This window comes from Hyperoodon ampullatus (assembly GCF_949752795.1).
Source record: "Hyperoodon ampullatus genome assembly, chromosome: 5".
Taxonomy (NCBI): Eukaryota; Metazoa; Chordata; class Mammalia; order Artiodactyla; family Ziphiidae; genus Hyperoodon; species Hyperoodon ampullatus.
In genome coordinates this window covers 76,466,184-76,481,039 of record NC_136918.1, presented here as the reverse complement: position 1 = coordinate 76,481,039, position 14,856 = coordinate 76,466,184, and the positions used below count along the sequence as shown (strand labels likewise).

The window sequence follows — 14,856 nt, the reverse complement described above, 5'->3', positions numbered from 1 at the left end:
GAATCAGTCCATGCGAAGTACTGGCATAAAGATTCTCATTTTGGCTTTGGGCTGTAATCCTTGTTTGCATTAAAAGTGCTAACCTACTGTCTTACCCAATAGCGAGCTGCTACTAGAGGGGTGTGAATGGGAACGTGAATGACAGCAGGTGACGTTCCTGCCACCGAGCTCCTAGTGTAAAAGTAACTGGTCTCCCCCCATGTTGCAGTTTTCTGCCAACATTCTCTATATTTATTAACCGTGTCCAGTTGACTCTTGTCCAAGAGGACGATGAGCACCTGTGAGCCCCTAACCCCAGGGTGGACTCTCGCTAGTCCTTCCAGTGCCCCAAGGGCCCCCGAGGTGGGGCTTGGATATGCATTCAAAGAGAATGTGTCTGATCCACCCTGGAAAGAGTTTCTAAGCTCCTGTTCACCAAAAACTGCACTGGGACTCTCCATGCGAGTGGTCTTTGAAATCTATGCCTTCTCTTGATACAGCGAAATTTGGCCTTGGAGTTCCAAGCTAAGCTAACGGTTCAAATCAAGCCTTTGATAGCTTACTGGTTTATCGGTTGGAGTAAAAGTTTTAATACTAAAGCATTTCTCTCTGAAACAAAGTATATTCAGTATCGTAAATGTTGCTGGTAGCCCTGTTTACACTCCTTTTGTGAATTTAACAGTTACTTTAAAAATCCTCTTTAAATCTGTCTCACAGTGATGCCTGGTTATTAGCTTTGCTGGTTTCGGGTGCACATGCTGTGTGGGGTCCCCTGCACCCCTGCCTCACTAAGCGGCCCCTCTCCTTTCAGCCGTGAAGGAGGACAGACGCGCAGAGGCCAAGGCGGCGGTGGCGGCGGTGCCGAAGAAGGTGGCTCCTCCAGGCTCCTCGGGGGGCCTCAAGCAACCCTCGCCCAGAAGTCTCCTTCCAAAGAAGTCCCCTCCTTTTGTAAATGCGGCGGCAGCCAAACCGGCCATCAAAAAGTTGCCACCGGGGTTCAAGGGCACCATCCCCAAGAGGCCGTGGCTCTCGGCTGCCCCCTCCCCCTCGGGCAGCGCTCCCTCGGCCAAGCAGGCAAGGCTGGCACCTGTTGCTGCCACGTCTGCTTCCAGAAAGTTCCCCAGCTCTGCTGCTTCGGTGGGCGCCATCAGGAAGCCTGGGACCACCTCGGTTCCCCTGGCCTCTCCAGCCCCGGGACGCCTGGGCCCCGCGCGCCCTGCCTCGTCACAGCCAAATTCTCAAATTCGGCAAAACATACGACGCTCCTTGAAGGAGATCTTGTGGAAAAGGTGGGCTGTTCCACTTTGTTTCTTATCTGTTAAAGTGGAAAGTTTTCCACGTAAAGGGTGGTTGTTTCACGATGGCCCTGCTGTTTATGAAAAATGTCCCATGTGGGACTTCCCTGGCGTCCAGTGGTTAAGACTCCACGCTTCCACTGCAGGGGGCACCGAGGTTCCATCCCTGGTTGGGGAGCTGAGATCCCATGTGGCATGGTAAGTGCAGCAGTTACCGTGGGGCTTTCTTCATTCCATCTAGAGTCACTGACAGCGATGACTTAATCATGACAGAAAATGAAGTAGGAAAAATTGCACTGCACCTCGAGAAGGAGATGTTTAACTTGTTCCGAGTCACAGACAGTCGGTACAAGAGCAAGTACCGCAACCTCATGTTCAACCTCAAGGACCCCAACAACCAGGTGCGTGTCCGACCGTCAGGAGCGGGGGCAGTCCTGGCCAGGGGCTGCCCAGGCCTGGGTTAGGGCACTGGGTCCCCCTGCGGCTGCGGGTGAGTGGCATGCTGTTCCCGTGGGGCCAGGCGCTCGCGTGCTGAGGTTCTTGCCACCTGCGCGCCTGTGTGCCTGCCGGGGCCCACGCTGTCTGGATCGGCCTCTTGACCTCTTGCCTGTGTTTAGAAGCAGGGCACATACTCTTGACTTTCCATTTCGCCTTGTTAACCCCCTGGCAGAAGGGATTTCTTCTACCTTTGTCCCTAACACTGTACCTTCTTCAGTCAATTGTGTTTTCTGTGAAGTGGCCTTTGTAGCAGGGTTAGTGCGGTGGGATACTGGAGATGAGCTGCCCGAATTCAGGGCCCTTGTTCTCCAAGCATCGATGGGAGGCTCCGGGCCCTCGTCCTGCCGCGAGGCAGGGGCTTGCCTTGCTGCCCACCTCCACATCCTCTCTAGTATCTTAGAGGGTTTTGAACGAGTGAACAAGAGATGTTTGTTTACAGGGGCTCTTGCATCGTGTTCTGCGTGAAGAAATCTCTTTGGCAAAACTTGTGAGAATGAAGCCAGAAGAACTTGTCTCCAAAGGGCTTTCCATGTGGAAAGAGAGATCGTCAAATCCTGTGTGTGCCGACGGGAGAGGCGGCTGCGGATGCCAGAAGCCTGACACCAACGCCGCCCCCAACCCCACCCCAGAGTGAATTAATAGCCTGTTGGCATGAGAGAGTCCCCTTGGGAAAGAAGGGCTAAGGGTTCACGTTTGTCTGTCTTTTTCATCTTAGGTGATGGAGTCCGGAACTAACTTGCATAATGAGAGTAAGAAGCCGACCGTTAAACCGGAAACTATTCCCGATATGGAAGATTCTCCGCCAGTATCAGATTGTGATGTAAGCGTTTAGGATTTCCAGTGCTCACGAGAATTGACAAAGATGATTCCGTTCCAGGCGTTGTTAGGTGCCTGAATTACTGGGCAAGACACTGAGCTGACACAAGTGTGTGTAGTTGTATTGCTTCTCGAGGACTTGTATTCAGTAGTCCTTTTCCTCTTTTTTCAGTGGTTCTTAATCACGTGAGATGTTTTTCCCATGGGTGCTGCTAATTTGGAGAGTGGGTGGGAAAGAAATGACCTCCTCTGCTTCTTGTGCTTTAGGAGCAGCAAGAATCGGTGCGGGCGGCCCCCGAGAGGAGCGCGGTACCGCTGCTGGGCCTTGGCGGCGGCACGCTGCAGGACACGACCGGGCAGCACCGCACGCACCTCTTTGACCGGAACTGTAAGATCTGCACAGGTGAGCAGATCTGGGGGGAGACTGTGGAGACCCTTCTCAGGACGGCTGCATTCAAACCAAGTCACACAGTGGAAAGGCTAGAATCATTTCTTTAAGCTTCGGAAGTGAGCCCCTACCTTTATAGTGTGGTTGTTTTAAAGCAGTGATCGTCTGTCTACCCGTGGGAAGGCTTTGCTCTCGAATGTGTGGGACTTCTCACGAAGGCCTGCCTTCTGTTCTCCAGGTCAGGTTCCATCGTCGGAAGATGAGCCAGCTCCGCAAAGACAAAAGTGGTCAACTTGTGCCAAGAAGGAGGACTCAAAGTCCAAGCGGGACAGCTCTGCCTCTGAGCCCGCTCTCAGCTCAGCCGATGATGCGGCCCCAGAAACTCTGCCTGAAAACACCTTGGAGCCAGACCTGGAAAGCCCTGCTCGCGCCCATTTGGAGGGAAAGTCCCTCCCGGTGCCTCCAGAGGATGGCCACCCCGAGCCCTCCGCCCTGGAAGGCGCCCCCTGCCCGGCCCCTGGTGGCGGCGCAGTGCTCACCACAGTCACGGTGTCCGGCCGAGACCCCAGGACTGCACCAGGCAGGCCGAGCACGGGCACGGCTCCCTCGGCAGCCCGCCCAGGCAGCGCCCACCCAGCAGAGCCCCGACAGGATGTCCCGAAGCCTCTGCCGACTTCCGTGACGGTGCCCAAGTCCATCTTGGTGAAGCCGTCCACGTTGCCCGAGCCCAGATACCTGCTGTCGGTCCTGCCGTCGCCAAGCATCAGGTGCTGCCCCCGTGTGTGGTCTGAGCAGCTGAGCTGTGGCCTTTCTTTCAGATGAAGAGAAGGAGCAGTAATGAGTGATTCAGTCGTTCGGCTCGGAAATCCACCCAGATATACAACTCTCCTCAATTTTCTATTTTAGAAAGGCGTTTTTTTAAAGCTTCAGTTTTAGGATGACTAATTATCACCTTAGACATATAGTTGTTGAAAACTGGAATTTGAATTTACAGCCATCCAGTTTATTGCCTATATAGTTTATATTTCTTTGACCAGAATGTGTTCATATCATTATGATGAAGGTAATTAATTTGAAAAAGTAAGCTATCAAAACTTGCAGGAATTCACTTTGCTTTTATAAACACGTGAAATAAATAAATAAATAAATGAATCTTGGGGATTCTTTGGGCAGAGAAAGATTCACGTATTTTCTGTGGTTCTGTTTTACAGCATCTCGGAGTCCCAGTCCCCTCCAGAAGGAGATACCACCCTCTTTTTGTCTCAACTCAGCACCATTTGGAAAGGATTCATTAACATGCAGAGTGTAGCGAAGTTTGTCACTAAGGCGTTTCCTGTCTCTGGATATTTTGATTATCTCAGTGAGGTTAGAACCAGGAGGGAGAGAAGTGTGTGTGTGTGCATGTGCGTGCACGCGCGCGTTTTCCAAAGGCACTCTGATCCGGCGCTGGAGTCAGGCGTGTGACCACCTTCCTGCTGAGTGTCTGGACGCACAAGCACCTCTGAAGGCAAAATAAGGGTTGCCGGGCCGAGTCAGCAGGTTACGCAGTTTGGACAGTGGCGAAAATTGAAATGAGAAATCAGACCCTCCCTCTTTTCTGAAAAAGCTGAAGCTTGTCTTCCTTCTCCCTCTGTTCCGCTAGAGCTTGTGCAAAAGCTGGGTGTGCATGTGCCCACTGCAGGTGTGGCCAGACACGCGTGACCTGCCCTGGTGTGGAGGGGCACACGTGACAGGTCTTTTATTTTTCAAAATTAACGAAACAGCACTAGCACTTCAGACTTAAGAAAGAGTGCTCAGTCTCTTCTGAGACATACCTGGATCTTTCCTGTATGTGTATGTTCCTAAAAGACAACAGTAACACACTTTGCTAAATGTCATCCTATTTAGCAGAAGCTTATCCTCCTACCACCCTTGGGTTTGGTCACTCATAATCCCGGATGTTAGTCAACTAAGCAACATTTGACACAGTTATTGCCGCTGTGTTTGGGATAGTTGCAGTTGTCTTAGTTGTGAATCTCGGGTAGTTTGGGGTCTGTCTCTGTGACGGCCACGGTTCCACCGGCCATTGAATCAGAGCTCATTTCACTTAGGACCTGCCCGACACAATTCACATCGGCGGACGGATTGCCCCGAAGACAGTCTGGGATTACGTCGGCAAACTCAGGTCTTCGGTGTCTAAGGTACCTGCCCACAGTCTGACCTCTGCACCCAAGGAAGAAGGGGTTTGTTTACCCACGGCTCTTTTTTGACGTCTCATCTTGCGCGTTAATACTTGAAATGTCTCTAGTTGGTGAGATGTTTGCAGGTGGACGTTGAAGTTGATAGCTGGCTAACCTGTGAAGGGGGGTCTGAGTAGCATGACGGTGGAAGCTTTGTGAAAGCGCATGTGTGGTTCAGAGTTAGAAATACAGATGCTGTGTCCCTTCTTGTCTGAGCTGATGGAGGAGAGGTCGGGGGAGGCGGCTGGGCTGGAGTCTGTGAACCGCTGAGATGCGGACGCAGCTGTGTGTCTGCGTGTGCAGTGCTCTTTGGGGGAGGGGCTCTGGTTTTTACTGGGGTCACAGAAGGGTTATGACCCTGGTCTAGTTCAGCCCTCCCGTTTCGGAGCTGCGGGCAGCTCATCGCACGCTTAGTGGTCACTTAGCTCTGTGTCAGACGCTGCCCCAGACTGGCCCTGCACACAGAGTACCCCATCAGTACGAGAGCCCCAGGAGGTGGGCTCTGTGTTGAGGACGGTGGGGCTAAGTAGTTTTAAAGCAAGTCCTCCGAAACCAAGATCAAACCCAGCAGTCTTGAGACTCGGGCCTGTGTCCTCTTCAGCAGCTCATTGTTCTGATGTGTTGGGCAGCAGGGCTGTGACAGTCAGAATCAGGGCTGGTCGCTTCTCTCCTCGCTTCCCTCCTGCTTTGGGGGCTTAGGTGCAAGGAGAAGGGGCTGCCTTTCCGAGTGGCCGCAGGTCAATGCTCCCCGCCCTCTGTTTGTTGCAGGAGCTGTGTCTGATCCGCTTCCACCCCGCGACGGAGGAGGAGGAGGTGGCCTACATGTCTCTGTACTCCTATTTCAGTAGCCGCGGCCGCTTCGGCGTCGTGGTAAACAACAGCAGGCACGTCAAGGACTTCTACCTGATCCCGCTGAGCGCCGCGGACCCCGTCCCCTCCAAACTCCTGCCCTTTGAGGGACCAGGTAGGCCCCAGGCTTCCGCCCACACGTCCCCCCGACGCCCTGCGGAGTCCGTCCCAGCGAGCTGCGTGCCTCACCTAGACCCGGCCTTTGGCAGCGGAACTTGGGAACAGGGGTGAAGCAGCGGATAGTGGAGGGTGGCACGGGAGGTCCCCTGAGGAAGGTGTGCATTGTCTTAGAAAAGTCCTGTGAAGAGGGACAACCCTGTCCGGAGCCCGCCCGCCTGGCATGAGCAGGGTGTTGCTGGCAGGGGCTGGGCAGTGCCGGGAGGGCGGGGCCTGGGCCTGGCCTGCGGGCTTGGCTCCTTGCAGGCGTCAGGCAGAGCCTCTTGGCTGCAGGCATTCGTTTTGAGGAGAAACGAAAAATAGCGTTGAGAGACAGGAACTAGTTCTAGAAATAGTCACTTTGAAATCTGCTGCTCGAATGCGTGTCTTTGGCAGACCACGTTTTGGTCACTCATTCCTTAGAAAGTGCTGCTTCTAAAGAATTATTTCCAGGCTGACCAGAAAGAAAGTTCAGGCTTCTCAAGGGAGCTAAGGGTGATTCCAAGGGGGGCGTGGTCTCTGGGGACCCAACTCCCCTTAACCCTGAGAAGTTGACGGGACTTAAGTCTCGCCTAAATGGGAGTGTCTCCTTGTCCATGGCGCCCCCAAAACGGCTAAGCCTAAAAGATGCTGAGTGTAACCCGCGGTGAGGGCTCTTGAAGCACCTGCTTCTACAGGCAGTAGCTACGCCCGCGCCCGGCGCCTCCGTGTCCATGGCCAGCGCCCCTGCCGCGGCCAGGCACTTACGCGCCCCGGCAGCTCTGCGGCTGGGCCCAGCGTCCTGGTCGGTCCCCGTGACCGCAGGGCTCGTGTCCCCTGACACAACACACGGAACTGTCTCAGTGCCAAACACGTTAGAAGCCAAGCTCTCCGGAGGGCTGTCCCACTCCTCGCGCTAAAGCGGTGCCGCCTGACGGGCAGCAGGGAGGGCTGTGGCCGAGGTTCTTGGCGGGCAGCTCCCGGGGCGCCGGCCGGCTCCCTGGACGCCGTGTTCCCGAGGCAGGGGTGACGGTGGTGAAGCCGACTTCCCGATACCGTGAAGAGCCTCCGGTCAGTCACAAGGGCGGAAGCCCGTGCGGGGCCTAGTGTGAGCGTAGATCCTGTGACACGCACACTCTGCGCGTCTGTAGCAGCGGGACCTGGGAGGTGACGAAGCCCTGTTTCACCCGTGTTGGAGCCCCTCTCACGGCTCCACCTGCAGAGCCCGCGATGGGGTCTTGCCTGACACCGTCCCGGTGCACCTTGTCACACGAGCAGGGGGCTGCCAGGTTCGGGGCCACACACAGACCCTGAGGGGGGCAGAGGTGGACGAGGTCAGGCGTGGTGAGGAGGCAGGGGCGCGGGGGCCACCGAGGAAACCCCCGGTCGGAGCCGCGGCGGGAGCTGGTGCAGTGCTGGGTTGGGGCCCGGCTGGCAGAGGGAGGGGGCCGCGCTGGGTGTTCCGGGGTGACACGGGGACAAGGAAGGCTGGGCAGGGCGCCCACCTCATCTGCTAAGTGACCACACTTGATGACCAGCGGAGTGGACATCACTCCTCCACCTGCATTGCCAAGGCTGTCACTTCCTGAAGGGGATGCTCAAAAGCCTGCAGGTGTTCATCCACAATAGAGAACGAATGTTTCATTAAAATAAAGTAGTAGGAGGGGTTTTGGAAACGTGATTGTACGGGAAATTTTACCATAAACTTTTAAAGACTTTGTTTTTCAATCGAAGGGCTTCTAAATCTCAGCTTGTTTAATTTAGTATATATGTTTTTAATTCTAAGGGCTTTATTCACGGAAGGAAGAGCAGTCAGATGGGACGCTGGGCCTAGGCCAGGGTGCCCGGCCCTCCCGAGGGGGTGGGGGGCGCCTGTCGAGGGCCCTCGGGCATCTAAGGTGTGGACCACCCTGAGCAGAGGACAGGGACCTGCCTTCCGAGGCACTGCCGGGAGAGGGCCATTCTCTTAGGCTGGCTCCATCCGTGGTGTCTGCCTTCTGTCCTCACTCTTAACTGCTTCCTGAACAGCAGACCGTTTCCGTGAGTTGCAGTATTGTCAGATAAAAGCACGTCTTCAGTTTCTGCGTGTCTTCCTGCGTAGCTGTGTACAGATGTTGTAATCAAAGGCAAAATGGTGCTGAATGGAAAGTGCTTCTCTCTCCTTTGAAATCAATGAATATTTCATGGAAACTGGCCATTGTTTGTCTGAATTTGAACCATTTGGTAGCTCTTGGTGCCCATCCAGGTGCACTGTGAGGGAGGACTGTCTCCACCTTGCTTTGCCTCAGCCGACGCCAGTGTGCTTCTGGCTGTGCAGGCGGCGGTGCTGCGCTGGGGGCGCCTGGACACGGGCGGGCGGACGGACGGATGGACGACGCTCTCCTCACTGGGACGCGGAGCCCTGGCTTTGCTCAGGTCTTAGGGACCCAAGAGTGGGAGCGGGCGAAGTCTGCATGGGAGCCGAGTGTGGCGTGCGGGCAGCTGCTTCTCCCTGTATTTGCTGGGTCTCTGCCCAAGTCCTCTTTGAGGATGTTTGTTGCTAACTCTAGCACAGTTTCTGTTCCCGCAGGTGTGGACGTTTTGTCTTGTCGGACTCAGACCATAAAAAGGTGTTCACTGTAAATACTGAATAGTGGAGCATGCCAGGTTGATTTAGGGGTAAAAGCCTCATTTGATAGTTGGGCAGCTTTCAGCTGGTTTATTAATTAAAACTAAACCTCGTCTCCCGCTGTGCCACGTCCAAGGTGCATGGGGGCTGCTTCCCCCGCGGCCCTGTTGCTGACACACCCGGACACAGATCCTGGTTTGGGTCTTGGCTCAGGAAATCCACACACACCTTTTCAGCTGTCCCGCGTCCCTGGGTTTGTCCACTTCTCTCTTTGTACGGGTGGTCTGGGGCTGACCCGTTCTTTCACCGTGAAGACTCGGGGACCTACATGCAGCTAGGAAGGCTCGTTTCAACCAGACGGTTCATTGTGGACACGTTTGCTCCCGCAGTTCGGAGGGGGTCGGGCAGGGGTGCCGACACCCCGGTGCTCAGTCTGACCAGTACCCCTTGTCTGGAAATGATAGTTCAGTGGCCTCCCACCTAGTTCTCATCTACTTGATGAGTCATAAGCCTCACCACTACCCTCAAAGGGAGGTCGGTAAGTAAGCACCCCCCTTGTAACCATGGGACAGAGGCCCTGTGCGGAGCCGGCGGGGCGCCCCGGGCCCCCAGAGGGAGCCCTGTCTCTGCACGCAGCCAGCGTGCTCACTGCTGCTGCGCCGTCTCGGGGCGCCCTTTCCTCTCCAGGGGTCACACTCAACAGTGGGCGCGCCCACAGGGGCCCCAGGCAGAAAATGGGGCCTTCGGGGGAAAGCTGCCCCTGCCACCGCCCCAGTGGTAGTAGCCCTTTGACTGTGTCCAGCGTGCCCTTGCCAGGCGCCTGTCGTGAGGGTGCGGAGCGGGGTGGAGCCAGACGTGCCCTCACCTCCCTGAAGGTCACTGCCGAGACCCCGGTAGCACTGTGAATCATATTCTTCCACGAGTCAGTCATCTCCACGGTGCTAGTTACATTTCAAGTCTCCATGCAGCCATAACGTGCACAGGTGAAGTAGAGAAGGTTTGACTGCTTCAAAAACAGCCCAATTCAAATGTCAAATCCTGGGGAAGATTAGTGGGGAAATGCATAACTAACACTCCTCCAACTCTGGAGCTTTATTAGATCGCTTACGGGTGTGTGTAGATGAAGTAGTTGAGAGCTGAAAGCATTTAAAAATACTAGCTGCTTAGTTAGATGCTGGTCTCCAGGGAGTTTACTGTTTTCGAAACAAATGTAAATGTTAAGTAATTGAATCCTACCCTCAGCTGTGATGCCTGTGACCGCAAAGGGTAGAGTCTAGAGAATTTTGCCAAGTCTGGGGTGTATCCTTTTTGTTAGGAGGCATATAAAGCTGTTGCCAGTTGTAGGGCTGGCACACCTCCCGAGGACAGGACCCCATCTCCCTGGATTTAACGCAGTGCCTTAGCCTCCTAAAATATGCTGTTGAAACAAAATTTTGGTGCCGTGTTTATCGTTTCTCCCTAACTTACTGATCTGTGACGTGGGCTTCTCTGTTCCCCTGTTGGTATTCCAGGTTTGTTATTACTGTGAGGGTGGCGGAGCCGTACAGAAACAGTAGCATTCCTGGTCCAGTGCACCACAATCCAGAATGTGTGGACCAAGAATTTGTTAAGAAATCATTATGTTTTAAGAACTGTGCAATGTTCTGAAATTCCCAGCGTGTTCTCCACGTGGTGTGTCCTCTGTTGCCCCTGTCCTGAACACCTTTGGGCTTTAAGCCGCACGTCCTGTGTTGACAGAGACCTGAGCGTTCGGTAGCTTTTGAGAAGTTACTGGTCATTGAATGTCTTTCTAAACCTGCAAGAACATTTGTTTTAGGCATTTTGGTCAGCATCACTTTTCCCATCAATTGTCATTTTGACACCAGTGACTCATGAACTTACCGAAGGGCGTGTGCTATATCGATCCGTATAATTTTGTTGATCATTATAATTGAGTTGTAGAATTGGTCCTTAATTGAACCTTTAATTTTAGTATGAATAGCTTAATTTACATATTGCAGCTCATAAGTTAAAGTCGAAAGGGGGTGCTGCCTTCCTGATTTGTAGCAAGAGGCAAATGAAGGTACACGGCTAAGAGTTTGTTTAGAAAACATCCTGGTACATACAGGCTTCACTCCCAGTAGGTGAACGGCCTGGAGTGTGTGCGTGCTGGCCTTCCCCACCTCCCCCAGCGCGCCTCTACCCTAGCGTTGTGTATAATTGAAAACCTGTAATAATTTTAGCACTGGGCGAATGCGCGTGTGCATTGGGCCCTTGGTTTTGTGGTCTGTGGGCCCGTCAGGCTGGGCAGGTGCGCGGTGCAGTCTGCGTCTTTTGCGGCCGGTCTTCGAACACTTGGTTCTATTTTGCCACAGAATTTCCCCCTCCTCCTCCCTCTGGAAACCATCCCCCCGCTGCCCTTCACACCCAGAGTTGACCCCTGAAGGACAAAAGCTACAATTCGATTCTAAAATTTGCACAACTGTTTTGCTTTTTAGGTCTTGAGTCACCGCGTCCAAACATAATACTGGGGTTAGTAATCTGCCAAAAAATACAGCGGCCTTCAAATGCTGGCGAATCAGACAAGACAGAGGAGAAGCGGCCCCGTATTCAGACACAAGAAGAAATGGATGCCGTCCACCCCAGAATGCCAGCAGCCCTGCTCCCTGAGAAGAAGCCCCGCAAGTACCCGCTGCGCCCAGGGAACGCGGCTGTGAGCACCACACCCCCGGGGTCTCCCCCACCCCCAGCCCCTCCTCCAGAAGCACCAGGTGCGCCGGCCTCATCTTCCGGGTTACAGATACCGTCGTCGCTCAAACCAGGAGCCACGAACACTGTCACAGCATCACCCGCGTCAGTGACGGTTGCGGTGGCCGCTTCCTCTGTCACTTCCTCTTCTTCACCCCTAGAATATATCCTGCAGACTCTCTTCGGGAAGAAGAAGGCGTTTGACACCCCCACCGAAGAGCCTGCCGAGTCGGCCCCAGCCCCCCACCAAGACTCGAGAGCCAAAGCCGGCGGCGGGGTGCCGTCGGCGCTTCTGCTGGACCCAATTGTCCAGCAGTTTGGTCAGCTCTCCAAAGACAGAGCTCTGGAGGAGGAGGAAGACGACAGGCCGTATGACCCCGAGGAAGAGTACGGTCCTGAGAGAGCCTTGGGCAGTCAGCTCGGAGACCGCGGGAGACGCCAGGACGCGGACAAGGCCGCTGAGGCAGCTGAGCGGGAGGAGGTGGCCTATGACCCGGAGGACGAGACGATCCTAGAAGAAGCCAAAGTGACCGTGGACGACCTGCCCACCAGAATGTGTGTGGACGCGCACGGCGGGCCTGGCCTGCAGGCGCCCTCCCTGGCCGAGCGGCAGCAGATGATAGAGGAGCTCACCAAGCAGATCGAGGAGCAGCAGAAGCAGGTGGAGGAGCAGGAGGAGGCGCTCAGGCAGCAGAGGGCGGCCGTCGGGGCCTCCATGGCCCACTTCTCCGTGTCGGACGCGCTCATGTCGCCGCCGCCGCCCAAGCCCGCGCTGCTGCCGCAGGAGCTGCAGGCCGCGGCCAAGGCGGCCGCGCCCCCCGCTGGCAGCCAGGCCCCGGGCCCGAGCGCCGAGGCGCGGCTGAGCCGGGACCCGCGTCAGGCCCGGCGGCTGGCCACGGAGAGCAACGAGAGCGAGGCCGCGCCCCGAGGCCCCCGCCGGCCAGAGTAGCGCCCGGAGGGGCCGCTGCTCCCCCGGGGCCACTTCCAGCCCAGGAGGAGCCAGAGTCAGCCCCTCCACCGTGGGCTCCGGGCGAAGAGGCCCCACTGCCGGCCAAGCAGGACGGCCCCCTGCGCGAGCCCACAGAAAGCCCGGGGCCTGCGGGCGCGGAGGGCGCGGCCAGGCCTGCCCGGAAGGTGCTGCTGCCCACGCTGCAGGGCACCTCCTTCCAGCCCCTCTTCCCTTGGCAGCACGACGGCCAGACCTTCCACCCTCCCGGAAGAAGGGATTCTTTCTCGGGTCCAGTGTACGCCTGTCAGGAAAAACCTCTGGGCTCTTGCCAGTACGAGGATCCGAGAAATGCTCAGTTTCCCGAAAAACGTGACTCCCTGGCAGCTGAAACCGAAAGAGACAGAGAGCCACAGCCCAGGCCGGCTGAGGGGGCCGGCACGTTCCCCACCGCAGCAGAGAAAGGGGTGCCTCGGCCCCAGTTCCAAGGCCAGCGGGAGCCTGCACCGCGCGTTCTCGGGATGTCGGGCCTTCACGGCCCCAATTTCACAGGCCCACGGGGGCCAGTCCCTCCATTCTCGGAAGAGAATTCTAATAACGATGGGCCGAGAGGGGGGCCTCCACCAGGCAGATTCGGGCCCCCAAACGGGCCCATCCCTTCTTTGTTCTCAGGGCCACACGGGCCACCTCCCTACAGGGATGGGAGGGGCCCATCCGTCTCCCACGTGGGCGGGCCCAGGGGAGCAGGGCCGCCTCCATTTGGAGACCGCAAGGACCCCCACGGGGAGAAGAGGGAGTTCCCGGAGGCCCCGTACGGTGAGGCCTCGGGCCCCCCTGGCCAGAGCGAGGGGCCCGAGCAGGCCCCGTTCCTGGGAAACGGGCACCGCGCCTTTCCAGTTCGGGGGCCAGAGGAGGCCTGTGCTGTCACAGTTCAAAGGACCCTGAGGTGGCCCTCCTCCCCCTCAGTTCAGAGGTCAGAGAGGCCCCCACCGCGGGCCACTTTGTGGGCCCGAGGGGGCACACCCTGGGCAGTTTGAAGGCCCAATGGGCCAAGCTCCTGGATTCGTGCCGGGACCCAGGGGGATGCAGCCTCAGCGGTTCGAAGAGCAGAGGGTCCACTCGCCGCCCAGGTTCACCGGCCAGAGGGCAGCGGCGCCCTTGCCCTTTGGGGGGCCCCGGGGGGCCACTCCCTTCCCGGAGAAGAGCGAATCGGTGCTTCCACACTTCCACTGCCAGGGCCCGGCCACCCCAGAGCCAAACCGGCGCCCCGGGCGCTGCTGGAGCTGCGCAGCCACCCACCGCGCCGGCCCCAGGCCCCGAGGCCGAATTCCGCGAGGGCAGGGGCCACGAGTACAGAGGCCCAGGCTGCAAGGGGCGGCCCCGGGACAAGGCCCCGGAGGAGCCCGAGGCCCCGCCGCCCGACAGCCGCCCGGGCCAGGCCCTCGAGGACCGGCGGCGCGAGCGGGAGCGTGGGAAGCCCTGGGAGCAGGAACGCGGCCGGACCTGGAGCCGCGAGCAGGACTGGGACCGAGGCTGAGAGTGGGACCAACCCCGCGAGAAGGACACTGGCCGCGAGTGGGACCGCGGCCGCGAGCGCAACGCGGGCAGGGCCGAGCGGCGCGAGTGGCACTGGGCCCGAGGACGGAGCTGCCACCGCGACCGCAGACGTGAGCGGGAGAGGTCCTGCAGCAGGGACCACGAAGGCGACAAGGCCCGCGAGGAGGAGTGCCGCAGGGACCGCAGTCGGAGCCCGGAGCGACCCCGGGACCCCAAGGCCGCGGCCCCGCGGGGCGCCACCCCTGCCACCGAGACCTAGGGCCGCCCGTGAAGCCGCGCTCACGTGCTAAGCAGGTGGTCTTGGAAAGAGCTGGGAGCTGACGCACAGGACAGAACCTTCTGGACTTGAGAAATTACTGTAATTTTGTGTGTGATTATTTCTTACAAAATTTCACACCTTTACAATTCTGACGCTTTTTAAATAAAAACAAAAAACTAAGAACTCTTTAACGTGTCCATTTGAATGTACTGAAATGGGAAAGTATCTACAAGAGCATATTGCTTTTCAGAGTATAAAGTTATCTTTTCTCATAACTTGACTGTTGTAAATTTTAAGGGAGTTTAGTGGACCTCAGAGCCATACCTTTCCTGACATCTTCTCATCTGTGATACCTGTTTCCAGAAGCTAACTTCACAGGGTTCGGGGCAGGCGGCCGCGTGTTTCTGTGCATGGCTGTGTCAGCTCGTCTCTGGAATGTTGAGAAACACCAGACTTACAGGTGCATCTTTCTCTTGTCATGAAGAAATTTGAAATACAAATTTCAACCCGGAAACAAAAACACATTTCTTGGTTTTGCTCAGTGTTTAGGTATCGCCTTACATGTTCCCCCCAGCCCCAA

At 56.6% G+C, this 14,856-nt stretch overlaps 1 protein-coding gene across 1 annotated transcript in view; it reads left to right on the top strand.

The window, feature by feature from the left end:
- Positions 1-14,440, top strand: part of LOC307053238 (death-inducer obliterator 1-like) — a gene marked incomplete at its 5' end in the record, with an annotated part of 28,863 nt that extends 14,423 nt beyond the window's left edge. The window contains 16 exon segments of the mRNA XM_079704593.1: positions 791-1,268; positions 1,516-1,675; positions 2,212-2,328; positions 2,488-2,592; positions 2,856-2,991; positions 3,215-3,743; positions 4,188-4,341; positions 5,067-5,156; positions 5,964-6,159; positions 11,265-12,445; positions 12,448-13,337; positions 13,339-13,402; positions 13,406-13,715; positions 13,718-13,759; positions 13,762-13,994; positions 13,998-14,440. Of these exon segments, the coding sequence (XP_079560719.1) occupies positions 791-1,268; positions 1,516-1,675; positions 2,212-2,328; positions 2,488-2,592; positions 2,856-2,991; positions 3,215-3,743; positions 4,188-4,341; positions 5,067-5,156; positions 5,964-6,159; positions 11,265-12,445; positions 12,448-13,337; positions 13,339-13,402; positions 13,406-13,715; positions 13,718-13,759; positions 13,762-13,994; positions 13,998-14,276 (4,964 nt within the window). The 3' untranslated portion in view covers positions 14,277-14,440.
- Between the last annotated feature and the right edge of the window lie 416 nt (positions 14,441-14,856).